General features: G+C 41.6%; 1 protein-coding gene across 3 annotated transcripts in view; it reads right to left on the bottom strand.

Moving 5' to 3' along the window:
• AP3B1 (adaptor related protein complex 3 beta 1 subunit) overlaps positions 1–17209 on the bottom strand; it is a 162198-nt gene extending 144989 nt beyond the window's left edge. For 2 of the 3 annotated variants that reach the window (XM_015277631.4, XM_015277632.4), the window contains exons 1-2: positions 5674–5913; positions 1721–1796 (exon numbers count right to left, since the gene is read on the bottom strand). In XM_015277631.4, coding sequence (XP_015133117.2) covers positions 1721–1796; positions 5674–5843 — 246 coding nt within the window. In that variant the 5' untranslated portion in view covers positions 5844–5913. Of the gene's footprint in view, positions 1–1720; positions 1797–5673; positions 5914–17007 lie in introns of those variants that run through there. The other variant, XM_003642955.6, reaches the window with a different exon arrangement.
• Between the last annotated feature and the right edge of the window lies 1 nt (position 17210).

The following is a 17210-nucleotide window of genomic DNA, read 5'->3' as shown; positions in this document are numbered from 1 at the left end:
CACCTTTTTGAAAAAGAACCTAAAGTAAGCAACTTGCAACTCTCTCCAGCTCTCCTGATCACACTAATAACCAAAAGAAAGATTTTTACTGAGCAAAGCAGAAGAAATTACATTACATACTGCCCTCCAAAGGACCATGCTTACTAAAACATAATTTATGTCTTTACCAGGACCAGGACCCAGGGTTGCAAAGGCAAAAGCTGAAGACAACCAACTTGAGTAGAATCTCCATTGTTACAGGACACCAAAGAAAGGGAGAAGTTGCTAGCACTACAGTCCAAGGAAAGAACAGTATCACATAATATAGCCAGCAACTACACACTTCAGTATGTGCTTAGAGGAAGCATAAAAAGGAAGCAAAATGAAAAAACAAAATAAAATAATAATCCATAGGAAACTGAAGGAGCTGTGAGAGAAAGCAACTGCAAAAGTTCCAGAAAAAGAAGCTAATTTGATACAGATCCACAGCACATTCTTCTAATACTTTTCAGAAAATAATTAAATAAATAAATAAAAATTCAGATTCAAGATGTTTATCTTACAGAGCTTAAACACACTGTGGTGTTAAACAACATATAATCATCACTTCAGGTACACAGTTGACTTGAAATACTTGGAGAAATAAATAGGTAACAGGCTCAATTAAAAAATATCCTTGTATCGTCTTAAAAAAAATGTAAAAACAAATGCAAAATATATATTTTTTAAATACACTCCAGCAAACTCCTGTTGCTTTCTGACTGCTGAATTAAGACAGTTCCTTCAGAAAACTTTCATTTGTAATTTTATACTTCAACACAGAATCATAAAATGGTTTGGGTTAGAAGGGACCCCCAAGATGATCCAGTTCTAGCCCTCTTGCCATAGGAAGGGACAACTCCTACTAGACCAGGTTGCTCAAAGCCCCATCCAGCCTGGCCCTGAATGCTTCCAGGGAGGAGGCATCTGCACTTTTGCTGGGCAGCCTGTGCCAGTGTCTCACCATCCTCATAGTAAATAATTTCTTCCTAGTATCTAGTCTAAATCTACCCTCTTCCAGTTTAAAGATATCCACCCCCAGTCCTGTTACTACATGCCTCTATAAAAAGTCCCTCCCCAGCCTTCCTGCATGCCCTCTTCATGTACTGGAAGGCTGCTATAAGGTCCCCCAGAGCCTTCTCTTCTTCAGGCTGAAGAGCCCCAGCTCTCACAGCCTGTCCTCATACAGGAGGTGCTCCAGCCTTCTGATCATCTTTGTGGCTCTCCTCTGGACCTGTTCCAACAGCTCCATGTCTGTCTTGTGTTGGGTGCCCAGAACTGGATGGGCCCAGTACTGCCCAGTACTCCAGATGGAGCATCATGAGGGCAGAGCAGAGGAGCAAATCACCTCCCTTGATGTGTTGGTTACACTTCTCTTGATGTAACCCAGGATACAGTTGGCCTTCTGGGCTGCAAGCACACACTGCCAACTCGTGTTGATCCTTCCATCAGCTGACACCCCCAGTCCTTCTCCATTCTCCACCCAACCTGTGTCTGTGCTTGAGATTGCCCTGACCCAGGTGCAGGACCTTGCACTTGGCCTTGTTGAACTTCATGAGGTTGGCATGGGCCCTCCTCTCAAGATGACACCCCTTCCCTCCACGAAGTTGAAGTCAACTGCACCAGTCAGCTTGGCGTTATCTACAAACATCTGTAAAGTAAAAGGTATTCATGGCGAAGAAGAAAAAAAAAAATCACATACCCCAACGATCCTTTTCATTGCATCCAGCTTTGCAGAATCTTTACTGCTTTCCAGCATTTGCTTTAGGTCTTCATTTCTAAGACAGAAACACAGAAAAATCTCAATTAGAAATAGTTAAAAAAAAAAAAGTCAGAATACCTAGTTTATATCCTTGCATCACTTCAGCAGCTTAAGATGAAGTGCCGCTCCCTCTTGCTCATTTTAAAATTTTATCTGTTGACATTCTGGCCAAGAATAACAAAGTCTTTAGTAAAAGAATGTATTCAATTCCAAAATAAAGCAAGCACACACAATTTTAAAGTGCTGTGAGCTGAGCCTTGGCTGGAAGGTTGAAGTCTTGAGGCAACAGCATACTTCATTTTGAACTGATTCTTCTTTCACTCCCCATCATGCTCCCACACAGCAAGGGCCAGATGCAGCAGTCTGAGATTGACTTGTTTATGTTAAAATACAATATCATCTTAACTCAAATCACTGAAAAACTAAATAGTGCACTTTTGGATAGCCTAAACTCCAACAAGAATCAAGCATACAGCCTTATTTTCATATTTGCCTTTCTGAATTGTAAATTGCCATCCAACTCCTTCAGACAACAAGCCATGGACTGGTAGTATATCTATTCTGCATCCCATAAGATTAAGGCAGCCACATTAAGACAGAGGCCATTTCCACTCATCCTGTCACCAGTGAGAAGAGACTGACCCCGCTCCCGCTGCAATCACCTTTCAGGTATTTGAAGAGAGCAATAAGGTCTCCCCTCAGCCTCCTTTTCCCCAGTCTAAACAGCCCCAGTTCCCTCAGTCTCTCCTTGTAGGGCATATTCTCCAAGCCCTTCACAAGCCTTGTTGCCCTTCTTTGGACCTGCTCCAGCACCTCAATGTCCTTTCTGTACTGAGGAACCGTGGGCAGCCAGCTTCTCCATGATGACACAGTGGGGGATGGTGTCACAGGCTTTACTGAAGTCCAGGTAGACCACACTGACAGCCTTACCTTCATCCACTAAGCTGGTCAACTTGTCACAGAACAAAGTCAGGTTTGTCAAACAGGATCTACCATTCATAAACCCATGCTGACTGGGTCTGATCCCCTGGTTGACCTTTAGTTGGTCCACGATGGCTCTCAAGATTTTCTGTTCCATACCCTTCCCTGGCACCAAGGTGAGACTGGTAGGTCTGTAGCTACCAGGATCAGCTTTCTGGCCCTTTCTGAAGATGGGTTTCAATCCACTGGGACATTCCCGGTTAGCCAGGACTGTTGAAAGATGATGGAGAGTGGCTGGGCAACCACATCTGCCAACTCCCTCAGCACTCTAGGGTGCAGTCCATCTGGCCCCATGGACTTGTGAGTGTCCAGCTTTTGAAGCAGGTCCAAAACCATTTCCTCACGGATTATGTAGGGCCTATTCTGCGCCACATCCCTATCTTCCAGCACAAGATGCTGTGTATCCAGGGAACAGCTAGTCTTTACTAGTAAAGACTGAGGCAAAGAAGGCAAAGTACCTCAGCCTTATCCTGATACTTAGTCACTGTGTTCCCCTCTGCATCCAACAAGGATTCTTCCTAGCCCTCCTCTTACTGCTAATGTATTTATAGAAATATTTATTGTTCTCCTTCACCTTAGTGGCCATGTTTAGTTCTAGCTGGGCTTTGGCCTTTCTAACTTTCTCCCTGCACAGCTTCACTGTGTATTTGTAATCCTCATAAGTTACACGCCCCCTCTTCCAAAGACCATAAACTTTCCTTTTGTTCCTGAGTTCCAGCCAAAGGTCTCTGTTCAGACAGGCTGGTCTCCTTCCCGTCGGCTCGTCTTCTGTGACTTGTGGATGGTCAACTCCTGCATCTTTAAAATTACTTCCTTAAAGTACTCCCAGACTTCCTGGGCTCCCAGGACTACCTCCCAAGTGACTCTCTCAACCATGGTTCAAAAGAGGCCCAAGCTGGGCCTCTAGAAGGCAAAGGTGGCAGTTCTGCTGACTCCTCACCTTGCTTCAGCAAGGACTGAAATAGTCTATCATTTTGTGGTTACTTTGCCACAGATGGCCTCCAACCTTTACATCACCGACAAGACCTTCTCTGTTAACAAACAGCAGGTCCAGGAGTGTGATTCCTCTTGTTGGCTTCCTCTGTGTCAGGAAGTTATCTCCTACACATTCTAGGAACCTTTGGGACTAATCCCTTTCTGTTCCATTACATTTCCAGCAGACATCTGGGAAGCTGAAGTCCCCCATAAGAACAAGGAGTATAGATCGTGAGATATCACCGTATGTATATAAAGCATCTAATCCACCTCTTCATCCTGGTTGGGTGGCCTGTAGCAAACTGCCATGATAATGTCTGTCTTATTGACCTTCCCCTTGATTCTAACCCAGAAGCTCCCAACCCTAACATCACCATCATTAATTTCCAGATATTCACATATTTGCTTAGCATAGAGGGCCACACCACTGCCTTTCCTGCCTTGGTAGCCACTAATCACAGCACTCCAGCTGTGAGTCATTCCACCACATTTCCGTGATGGCAATTATATCAGTTTTCTGACCGCACAATGGCCTCCAGCTCCTTCTGTTTGTCACCCATGTTGCCTGCATTAGTATAAATGCACCTCAGCTGGGCCATCTTCAGTCTGGGAGAAAGCCTAATACTCTCTTGACCATACTCAGGTGTATCCATAGTAACTAATCTCACCCTAAACCTCATGCTCTTCCTGCAAAATGGTATGTTATCCTTCTCCTTCAAGACACAAGACTGTGAGATTTTGCTAGCACATCCCTCTCCCACAAGCACGGACATGTTACATTCAGGCTCCTTTCTAGTGACCCCAGTTTCATCCTCACTCCTGTTCATATGTAGTTTAAAGTTCTGTCAATGAACCCTGCCAATTCCCGTCATAAAACCCCTTTCCATGCCTAAAATATTTTACTTTCTTTCTAAAAGTCTCCACAGTTGTATTTGTAATTAACTTTTCAGGAATTCTGACTTGATTAACTTTTGATAATTCTTTATATCCCTATTCTTCTTGGTCAGAGATAGCTTTCTTTGCTCCCCTTTCCAATCCACCTAATTCTCTACCAGACTAATTGAGAAAGTTGCTTCTAGTTCTGTGCTACCACTTCCATCTTCCTTCTCCTGTCTCACATGATCGTGCAAAAATTGAGATCAAGATACCAGCAAAGGGTATAACACATAATAAGACAACTAAATCGTTATTTAGTTATAGTGTTTAGTGCACATAATTGGTAGGAGGATGTTTCAGGCATAACCAACCAAAAAAAAAAAAAAAAAAGGAAAAGAAAAAGAAAAAAAATTGAGATCTGACCAAATAATAAAGAAAAATGTTGAATGAATGTGACTTCAGACCAAGTGTGTAAAATTCAAGTTTAGGTCTATACTTATCTAGCTAAAATATTATCGAAAAAGTTGACTTAGGAATATGTCAACAAAATTTCCAAACAGAAAGTAGGAAACGTGCAGGCAGTGACTGGACTTCGAAAACCAAGTAGCAGAAATGAAGGAAAAGCATAAACACAAGCTGACAACTCACTGACAGAATTTGGGAATGACAGAAACAGCTAAGTATAAATAACTACTGTAGTGAACAGAGAAGACTAAAAAGTGAATTTCAAACGTGAAGACAGGAGAAAAAGTAATTAATGATGAAATGCATTTCTAATTGCTAATAGAAAATATTCTATTGTATTACCAACAAAAACATTTTGAAGAGTTAATAGGAAAGATATATCTCAGAGACATTAAAGCAAGTATTTGCTTTTCGAAGAGAAAAAGCAGCACGGGGGAAAAAAACCCCAAGAAAAGTAGAACAGTAAGTTCTTGGTAAATCCGTTTGGAAGTTAATTTCTAGAGTAACTGATGATTTTTTAAAAACCTCTTTAAAAAAAACAAACTACTTTTCTATCACAAACAGTAATTCAGGATTAGTAGGCATTAGATACTTACAGAGCAAAATATTGAGCCATGTATTCGTAAGGATCGTCAGCAGCAAGCCTTTTTTCCTCAATACTTATGTACGGTTTCAGTGTAACTTCAAAGTTTCCCACTTTAAAAGCAGATTTAATAGTGCATGAAACTTCCACTATTTTATCCAGCACTGTAGAATTTCGTTCCATTCTTTAAAGTATAGTATTTAAAAAGAAAAAAAAAAAAGCCAACTGCACTCAGCCAAGCTTGCCTGCGGAGACTGAAGTCTACTAAAAAAAAAATAAAATCTTACAGTCTTGTTATGTAACAGGATACTCACTCCCTTGCTGTTTTAACTTCTAGAAACAAATATCCTATGTAGATTTCAAAGGTCATTTCCCTCCAAAAACAGCTCTTATCAGAAGATTCTAACAATGTTTAAGGACAAATGTATTTCAGTCTTTCACAGCAGGTTGTACAGAACACCAGTATTTTCATCTTCTGAACACTAAGAAGATTTAAGGGAATTTCAATTCTTAAGTAAAATCCATCAAAAAAACAAAGAAGAAAAAACTCACAAAATAAATATAATCCTTATAATGTTTCTATGCTCATTAGTTACTCTGAAGTGACAATTCTTCAGTGCACAACACTAGACAAATAATGTCTTTATCATTTACATAAACCTGCCAGGAGCTTAGGAAAGTGCAAAGCAACCACTCAGTTGCATCAGTATTTTTGCCTCTTCCTGCTAGAAGTTGGAGGGTTACTGTAGCCTACAGTGCACTACACGCTGCAGGTAACTGAACTTTATTACTTCAGCAGCCAAAACTAGATTTAAAGAAGCCAAATGTGATAGTTTATGGATAATACCTACCTATATGAAGCAGGACAGCATTCATCCCAGCAGAAGTAGGTACAAAGAAAGAAACTTCCAGAGTAAAGATATAATCTCTAAGTCCATTTTCCTTCCCAACAGTAGGAAGCAGTGAAATGACCTTCCCTACCCTCCACCCCCCTCTTTTTTTCTCATCTTCTCAGGGAACAGACAAAAACAAGAATCCCATAAGTCTGACAACCACCATATCTAAGAAAGCAAAGTGGTTTCCCTCATCTGTAGTCTTACATCTTAAACTCTATATAACACATTTCCTACTGTCCTAAGAAGTTGCATGGTTTTGAGAGCATCAGTGTGTGACTTTAATCAGAAATAGACACACAGAAGACAAACAGGCTATGAAATACAACATTCACAGCATAAGAACAACCTATGAAATACAACCTTTATAGCACCTACCGAAAAAGGTATAGTTTTCTTTTTATTTAGTATCAATGTAATAACAAAGCAGTAATCAGCTACCTTTGTAACTTTCACCGCAGTTCTACTCCTCAATCCAGTAATTTGACTAGAGATTCAGAGTGACCACGTTAAGTAGAAAAGGATTTCTATTTTTCTTCTGATCTTTGCAAGTTTTCTGACTGTAGCCTTTAAGATAGATAATTTGTCTTTCCACTTCAAAGCACTGCTCTCTTTTTATGTCTTTGCAACATTTTCGCTATAATAGAGATATAGCCAGGATATATTTATGACAGGTCTACAGGTCAGGACTAATTTTCTAGATGCTACTTCAAGAAAGGAAATAAGAAAACTACCAGTCAGATTTATTTTTCCAGTTCTCGCTTTCTTTCATGAGCCTTCTGCATATAAAATAATCACAGGGAGAAAAAAAACAACGACTACCCTCACATCCCAAAATAAAAGCCAGTAAGCCTTGAGCTTGATATTCAAGAGAACACAATGATAAAATACTTTAACTGCCTGGACTTTAAGACAGAGCTGAGCAACAGAGCAAGATGTGGGACTCAGCTGCAAAAGAACCTGACCCCATTATTCTCCATTCCAATTAGAGCACCTAAAGAACTACTCAGTGTATGCCATATTCCTTACTCTTGCTACTGAACATGTAGTGACAAAAACTGACCTCTTGCCTAAATTGAAACTTGGATTTCAGATTCTGCTGAGCAACATCATCCAACTTTACCATAGCAAAAAAATAAAAAAATAAAAAAAAAATAAAAAAGCAACCCACATCAAAAAGGTAGGTATATCTGTACATCACCAAGGTATAAATCAGCTATGCCAGTGATAAATCTGGACCTCTCCCTCAGCTTTTCTTAAAGGAACAATCACAAAATATTAGGAGCAATAACTATTTAATCTGCCACAGAATGCTGAATCATGATCTGTAGAAAATAACTTGCCACTTCACCTATTTATCCCCAACAACTGCTGTTAAAATAACACTTAATCCACACCGTTGACAGATATTTATTATATTTCTTACTCTCATCTAGCAATACCATAATGTAATATCCATAAATTACTATGCACTACATTTCTAACATATCCTAGTACTGTAGTAAGTAACTCAGTAATTATAAGACTTCCACGTAAAGCAGAAGTTTCTTAAATACCAGAACTGCAACTGAAGTCCAAATAGCAATGAAACAATGACTCATCCACTAAGATTTATTTTATCTGCAGTTCCAAGATCAAGTTGAAAATTATACGAATTTTACCAGGTTTGAAGCAGAAAATGCATACTGACAGAGCAACCTATCTGGCCTTGGCACTTCTACAGTAATTAATTCCTATGGAAGTCTTTGAGGAAGAAAAGTACCTCAAGAGATCATCAAGCCAAAATCCCCTGCTAAAGCATAAGCACCCAGGGTGGTCTTGAATATCTCTATAGAAGTAATCTTCACAATCTCTCTGGGCAACCTGTTCCAGTGCTCTCAACCTTAGCATAAACAAGTTCTTCTGCGTGCTAGTATGAAACCTCCTATGTTCAAGTTTTAGGCCACTACTCCTTGTTCTACCACTGAACACTACCAAGAAGAGCCTGGCCACATCCATTTGCCTCCCACCTGCTTTTGGATGCTTATGAACATTAATCAGAACAGTCCTTAGTCTTCTTTTCCCCAGGCTGAACAGACCCAGGTGACTCAGCCTTTCCTTGCACAGAAGATGCTCCAGGCCCCCCACCACCTTGTTGCTCTCAGCTGGACTTCTCCTAGGAGATCCCCAGCTTTTTTGAACTGGGGAGCCCAGAATTGGACACAGTATTCTAAATGTGACCTTACCAGGACAGCATTGAGGGAAGGGTTCCTTCCCCTCTACCTGCTGACCACTCTTTTTAATGCCCCTTTCTAAACCCTTCTTTCTTCTTGGCTCAGAGCTCACTTTCTGAGGCATTTTTTGTGATAAGACTCTGACTTATCCAGGAGGTGAGCGGTGGGTGTCACCCCGTGGCCATCAACATCACTTTGTGGACAATTTTACATTTGAAAGCATTTCTTTGAAGATGTTTGTCTTCATAAGGGAGTGACCAGGAGTATCTACTGGTGGAAGACGGTGGTGGTGACTTTCCTGCTTTCTACAAAGACTACTTGCTTTTATTTCCTATCTCTTTCCTATCGTCTGTCTTCACCTCCCCATCTCCTTTAGTGACTAGGATTTGTAATCAGCTGGTCATGCAAACACTTGACCTGTTGTGTCTTAATCTTGCTGCCAGGTATACATATATTAAAAGAACCTCCTCTCGCTCCTATAACTGGATCAAGACAGCATCTCAGGATACCATTGGGTTTCTTGGGCACAAGGGCACCTGCTGGTTCAAGGCCAACTTGCTGTCCACCAGAATACTCAGGTTCTTTCCTACAGTACTCTTCTCCAGCAGGTCATCCCCTAGCCTGTATAGTGATGAATGTGGTTATTCCTCCATAGGTGCAAGAGGGGAAGGGTTGCCACACACTGCTCTGTGCAGCCTCACATCCAGCACTGGATAAGGTTTGGGTGTCACGATATAAGAAGGACATAAAGCTGTTAGAGAGTGTCCAAAGGAGGGCTACAAAGATGGTAAAGGGTCTGAAGGGTAACACTAATGAGGAGCAGCTGAAGTCCCTTGGATTGTTTGGCCCAGAGCAGAGGAGGCTGAGAAGCCTATACTCTCTGGTGACAGCAACAGGACCTGAGGGAATGGCATGGAGCTCCATCAGGGGAAGGTCAGGGGGTGTTGTTAGGAAATGGTTCTGCTCCAGTCGGTGGTGGACACGGAACAAGCTGCCCAGAGCAGTGGGCACTGCCCTGAACTACTGGAGTTCAAGAAGTACCTTAACACTCTTTACTCCATAAAAATCAGGGTTCTCTCTCCCCCCTCCCCTTTCAGTCTACACGCACTGTAAAATCCTTAAAACAAATTCGTTTACTCTAGTCTAGAGTTTATGCAATTGCCTGAACAAGCCTGAATACAACACTTGTAAGAGAACCACAAATTGATTTCAAAGCCATAAGACATGGAAAACAGAAGTGAACAGACACTATGATTTGAGTTTATTCTGCTGCTGATTTGGGTTCTTTTTTTCCAGCAGGAAATTAAGAAGTCTGTGTTTCACTGTGAGCATTCCATTCTATAGCACAAACTGTTTGAATGACATCTTGTGGTGCTATCCAGTATTGCCACCCTCTCTCATTATAACACTGTATTTTTAGTTCATAATCCCACCTTAGAATTCAACTTTTATTTTAAGGGAGACAAGTCAATTATACCGTGATTTAAAAAGAAATGATGAAATGAGAAATCACCTATTTCCTTTTCAGCCTCACCTAACTTTCTTTTTAATCTGGAAAAAAAAAAAAAAAAAAAAAAAAAAAAAAAAACACTCCTGAATTGTGTATTTTGTAGTTTTAAAATGTAGGCTAAAGAGACAAGGAAAAACACTACCATGCATGTCTGAGCATCACATAGAAGAACAAGGCAGGTTGCAGTTAGACGACCAAGATAATTAACTCATTAAATGACTATTTTGCCAGTAGCTTCTCAGAGCACGTCATTAGACAGTATAGGTAGCCTCATCCTTGGTAAGCAAAAATACAGAAAAACACAAAATTAATACATGTTTCCCACTCATTGCTGTTGAGCTATGCTGCTACTTGATCTATGCTTGAGCAAATCAGCGCAGGAACATCCAGAAGATGCTGCTACCACCAACTTCAGTGAATAAACTACATTTCAAAAGACTTCAAAAGTCAAAAGACTACTACTTCAAAAGAAGTAGTATTTCCAGCATTCCTGAAAACACTAAGGCTTCCTTTAAAGACACCTGTAAAAAGGACGGTGTTGTCACTGACAGAATCTACAAGTGTCAGTATATTCATGGATATATGCCAAATTTCACATACACTGCTTAAGAGCATTATAATGTACCACTCCTCATATTCTACCAGAACACCAGAACCATTTAACGAAGGAATTCTAGTTTTCTCAAGAAAACTACTAGGAAGAAGAGGGAACATAGGCAAGGATAATCTTCAGAAAAGCAGAACTTTTTTTCTTTTGCAAGCATCAGCCTTATAACAATGCTACTGAAAAGGATTTTTAATGTCATTCACAAGGCAGATCATACCATCTACAGCAAATATGTACATAAGTACAGTAAATATTTAGAAACCACTGTCAAGACCTTAAGCTCACCCTTCTGGAAAAAACAAAACAAAACAAAACCAACACCAACAACAACCCAGGGCTTAAAAATATATTAAAAAAAAAAATCAGTCACTACATTACAGAGAATCACAGCAAATCAACAGCTCATTGCTTATATTCTCATGCGTGCCAAGAGCATGGAAATAAGAACATATTCACTGTGTGTCACTTTCCATCAGATCTGACCAATTTAAACTGAGGAATTGCTCTGCAATACTGTTTCTTTTCATATTCTGCATTTAGTTCCTTGTTGTACTGTTGTACTGACTACAGGGATCAGATTTTATCTTCTAGAGTTGCCATTTCAACCAAACCATTCCTCTTCACTGGCTTGTGCATCCTACTGAGGTATCACCATAGCAGTGGGCAAAGTGCCATTATAACAGATGGGAAAGGACAGTGGACTTTGCCAATGAGCTGCTGCATGCATCAAGTTTAAGTATTAGGCCTGGACTAAGAATTTCATAAACAGAAGTTTATATAAGCTTTCCATGACTGGTTGAACAGGATATGCCAAGGTAAAACTAGATCAACTGAAGACTCCAAGAACACCTCTGGCAGCTGTTGAAAGCAAGTTTTTAGCTTTGATGAACTTGGAAAAGTCTTGTGCACAGGGAACTGGGGAATGAGTACCTTAATGAAATCACCACCTTAGATCAACTCTCTCCAAAACAAGCTTGCAAATCTCAGCAGAAAACAAAAAATGGGTATGCACCCCTGCTGAGTTTCCCAATGAATAGTTCAACCAAATGCTTAATACAGATCTGCAGGAAAAAGTCTCTAATAAACTACACTTGTATTTTGAGTGGCAGGAATATAGCTTAAAGATACAAATCAGTTAAGTTCAAAATGGCTGTTACAAATTTTGCCATCTGTTTCAATACTACAATTATGAGCTGCTGATGTTACTCATAGGGCTTACTTGTAATTTCTCATATTCGATTCAGATAAAGCAACAGCTAGTTACACTGTTGAATTCACGTGGCCTCAAGGAACCTAACATTATTGCATTTTTATATTACAAAGCAATTAATATACATTAAAATCCTCTACACACCTGGAATTAACAGGAGTAGGCAGTAATAGCATCAGTGTAGCACACTCAACTAATGTGGATTCTGGATACTAATTCTGTTTTTTCTTTAAAATTGGAAAGCGGTTAGACTTTTTAGCCTTTTACATACAGCAACACTACATACTGTAAGGATAAAAGTATCCCATTAACTGTGGTGATCTGCATCAAACTACATCTGCATGACTGCGCAGCAGGCGAATATCGTCTTCCTGGACTTCAGTAAGGCCTTTGATGCTGTCCTCCCATAAGATCTTCATAGAGAAATTGTTGAGGTATGGGCTGGGTGAGGAATCAATAAGGTGGATCAGAAACTGGCTGAATGGCTGGACGTGGGCGGGGAGTGATTAGTGGTGTAAAGTACAGTTAGTTGTACTTCCAGAGTCAATATTGGGTCCTGATTAACATCTTCATTAACAATTTGAACAACGGGGCAGAGGGCAGTCTCAGCGATTCAAGGATGACATGAAACTGGGGGTAGCGGCTGATGCACATGATGAGTGCCAGACAGCAGGGAAGATGCTCTGCAGGCAAGGGCCTCATGGTTTTGGTGGACACCAAGTTGAATATGAGTCAGCAGCGTGCCCTTGCTGCTGAGAAGGCTAACAGGCTAGCAGGCTGTGTTAGACAAAATACTGGCAGCAGGTTAAGTGAAGCAATCCTTCACACAAACATAGAATCACAAAAATGGCTTGGCTTGAAAAGTCCTTAAAAACACACAGTTCAGACACTGTCATGGGCAGGGTTACCAACCACCGTATCAGACTACACAGGGCCTCATCCATCCTGGTCGTGAATGCCTCTGCAGATGGAGCACCCACAGCTTATCTGGGCAGCCTGTGCCAGTGCCTCACCACCCTGAGTAAAAAAGATCCCCCAGTATATAATCTAAATATACCCTCACTTATGAGGAAGGGGAATGGCTTTAAACTAACACTATCTGCCCATATAAAAAGTTGGTCCCTGTCTTGTTTATAAACTTCTTTTAGGTACTGGAAGGCCACAATTAGGTCTTTCGGAGCCTTCTCTTCTCCGAGATAAACAAGCCCAACTCCTTCAAACTTCCTTCACACGAGAGATGCTCCAGCCCTCTGATAATCTTTGTGGTCTCCTCTGGACTCAATGCAACAAGCTCTGTGTCTTTCTATGCCTGTCCCTTCCAACTCAAGATATTCTATGATTCTAACTGCAGCACTCAGCTTGGTATAGTTTCCAAACCTGCTGAGGGTGCACTTGATTCCACCATCTAGGTTACCAATAAAGATAATAAAAAGTGTCAGATTCACAGGATGGACCCCTAAGGGACACCATTCATCTATTTTCTGCCTACTCAGCATTACTGCAGCCACACCTAAAGCACTGTGTCCAGCTCTCATTATCTCACAACAAGAGATGTGGACACCCTGGAGTACAAATGGAGGGTCACAAAAATGATGTAGGGACTAGAACACCTTTCCTGTGAGGTCAGACTGAGGGAGCTGAGGCTGTTCAGCCTGGAGGAGGCTCAAGAAGGATCTCTTCCATGTCTGTACATGCCTGAATGGAGGACACAAAGAAGATGAAGAGGCTCTTTCCAGCGGTGCTCAGTAGAGGATGAGAGGCAATGGGTACAAACTAGAACACAGGAGGTTACCTCTGAATACCAGGCAGCACTTCTGTGTTGTGCAGATTATGGAGCACCTGCACAGGTTTCCCAGAGCAGTTGTGGAGTCTCCTCAGAAATCTTCAAAAGTCATCTGGATGTGGTCTTGGGCATCCTGCTCTGGGTGTCCCTGCTTGTAGCAGAAGTTGGACCAGATGACTTCCAAAGGTCCCTTCCAGGTTTTCACCATTCTGTGAAACTATCCATGCTACAGAGATGATTCTGACAGTCTTCTACCTAAACAGTTCTTACTCAATCAACTCCACCAATCTAGACAATGGAGGAAAAGTCTATGGTCCACCAGTCCACATGGCCTATGACTTACTTGACCTCTCAGCTCTTAAAATTTTTCCCCTGAACGCTCCTGTTTTGAGAGTATGTGCCATCTCCATTATTCTGGTAATCTACAACCTGATGCATGTTCTTTTTCAGAACTGTGGGGCACATAAATGTATGCAGTGGGGTCCATTTCACACAGCCTAGACTGATTCATCTCAGGTACAGAAAATGTTTTAATTACTTAGTTACTGAGATATTTAGAAGATGAGCACAAAGGCAAAGATACCATCCTCTGAGCGCCAGATATATTTCGTATTTCACAGAATCACAGAGTGGCTTGGGTTGGAAGGGACATTATAGATCACCTTGTTCCAACACCAGACACTTAATCAGGAACCAGACCAGGCTGCTCAGAGCCCCATACAGCTGGGCCTTGAACACCTCCAGATATGTGGCATTTATTTGAAATGATCTAATTATCAAAAGTTCAATCTTGTGTTCTTTTGACTTTTTTTTTTAAGCAATAAATGATACCTGCCCAATAGCAAGTTGCATTTGTCACTTCAGCCAGGATTCAATACTCTGAGTAAAACCTAGCCCCAACGTCATCTTTGTTGAAAGTTCTTAAGTTCTTATTCAAGAACAGTTTCAGTTTAGTCAAAACTAGCAAGCAGGAAAACAGTTCCTTACGTATATACTATACTTAATGATAATTCTTACAAAAAGCTTTAGAAAATTTCCATCTTTTCTCACTTCCTTTGTCCTGAATATTTACATGGTTACCTGACTGAGGCAGATCTATATTCTACTTTGACAACCTCAGACTTTTTTCATTGCACTGGACATATACAATGTATTAAATAGCAAGAAATGTGATAATTGCACATTCAATCAGTAGCCACTTCTTTGTGGTTACATATATATATATATATATATATATATATATATATATATATAGTAATTGTCTATTTCAAAGATCATCTTCATTGATCTTCTCACAATTCCACTTATTCAAATGCAAGATTCCGTGAGAGAAGTTCAAGACCCTGAAACACTTTCAGTACTGCCTCAATCAAACCACAACACTGACATGCTGAGAAAATACCATGCCCATTAAATAAAGATTCTATTTGGAACTGAAAATTTATGAATGAACCACAGAACCGCTAAAGCTAAAAAAGGAAGCTTTAGCAGGAGAAAAAGAAACATAGGCTCTTCATGCTACCCAAAACTGAGAGCAATGCAGACAGACTGATTCTCTAACAACAATCTGCACTTGCAGATTGTAGAATGTTGGCCTTTTTCACACTTTGCAAGTTTCATAATCTCTCCTTCAGTGTTCATTCCTCACACATCCAATGCAGATTAAGAGTTTACCACACAGGCTCAAAATCAAGGTTAACTTCCACTTTCAGCAAGGATTTGTTGGTCAGCTACAAAGACCACAGAGACAAAAACAAGCTTTCTTCCCAAGCTTCTTCTTCAGGGATCTTCTCTCCCATCCTTTAACTACAGAAGCAAGCCTGAAACAATAATTAATAAGGTACACACATCACAACCTCCTGTACTACTCTGGCTCTTTCATATTCATAGAAAGCCATACACACATATATACACAGTCTCAGGATGCCGGAGCTGTATTTCCCTAACCAGTGGGCAGCTTCTGGTAAAATTACTTTGGTTTCTCCAGCTAGAAAAACACTATATTTAACCTGCAAAGCATTCTGAAATCTAGGATGAAATGAGTTTATAAATAGAATTATGGCCATGAAGAACAATCAGGGGTATTATCCTCCGCAGAACAGAGGAATGAGAACCATGATTTAAAAAAGAGTAATGCACAAAGTTGTTTCCACGGAAAGGGACAAAAAAAGAAGGGTGTAAATAAGATACATCAGACACAGTGCACAAGTCACAGGGGCATCCGTGGCAGATCACTTAACGTTTTAACTACAACAGAACAACCATTGGGTCAACAAGGAAGATGAGTGCAGCTGTGTGGCAAAGTGCTGAGGCCTACCAATGGCTGACCCAAGGAGCATCAGTGACAGGAGCTTCACCCTGTCGTTTACTTAACTGTGGCATAAAAAACACATCCGTTGAGGTTTCTAAGCACAGATGCTCTCTTTGCGCAGAACAATCAAACTGAAGAACTGATGATTGATTTCCTAATGTGCGCGAGGCTTCAGTTTGTGGTCCTTTCTACTTGTTGCTCTAGGAATAGATTTCCAATGTGTTGTGAGATATCATTCCCACCCGGCAAACCATTTGATCCCTCTGCGTATCCTGTCTGTCCTTCCAACTCACTTCTCCTTTAAGGAGGGAAAGGATTTCCGTGCCATGGCATTCAGACTGGCTTTCCACCCTTATTTCCTCATTTTGATTTCTGACAGACCTCCTGGCTGCTGGCTCCCTCCCACCTTAAAGCAGACCGCTGCACTTCCAGCTTCCACAAATACTTCCAATGACTTTTTCAAAGAAAAAAGAAAACAACACCAAAAAACAGAAACATTTTAAGGCAGAACGAAACTTAAGAGTGAATACAGCCGGTCATTGAAAACGATGACGGATTGTACACTTGTCCTTTCCAGACAGCAACCAAACGGAACCACACACCCACAGCACAGCCTTACAGGGGGTCGGGCGCGGTGGCCCGGAAGCGCGGCACGAGGCACCCGGCTCCACGAAGCGCCGTCCCGCAACTCCCGCCGCCCCGCCCACGGCCACGGCCACGGCCACGGCCACGGCCACGGCCACGCAGACGGTCACTCTCCGCCGCGCTCTCCCCGCCGCCCGCCCGGCCCGACCCGACCCGGCCCGGCCCGGCCCCTTACTTCTTGGTGTCGCTGCTGAAGAGCCCAAAGGCCGCGGGTACCGAAGGGGCCGTGGTGGGCGCCGCCTCCTGCGCCAGCTCGGGCGCCACCTCCCCGCCCTGCTCGCCGTAGCCGATCCCGTTGCCGGACATGCCGCCGCTCCGACAAACTTACCGGCGCGACAATCCCACACCCTCCTCCCGGAAGCGGCGGGTGTCGGACCA

The sequence above is a fragment of the Gallus gallus genome, chromosome Z (genome assembly GCF_016699485.2).
Source record: "Gallus gallus isolate bGalGal1 chromosome Z, bGalGal1.mat.broiler.GRCg7b, whole genome shotgun sequence".
Classification (NCBI taxonomy): Eukaryota; Metazoa; Chordata; class Aves; order Galliformes; family Phasianidae; genus Gallus; species Gallus gallus.
This window is presented reverse-complemented; position numbering and strand designations above follow the sequence as displayed.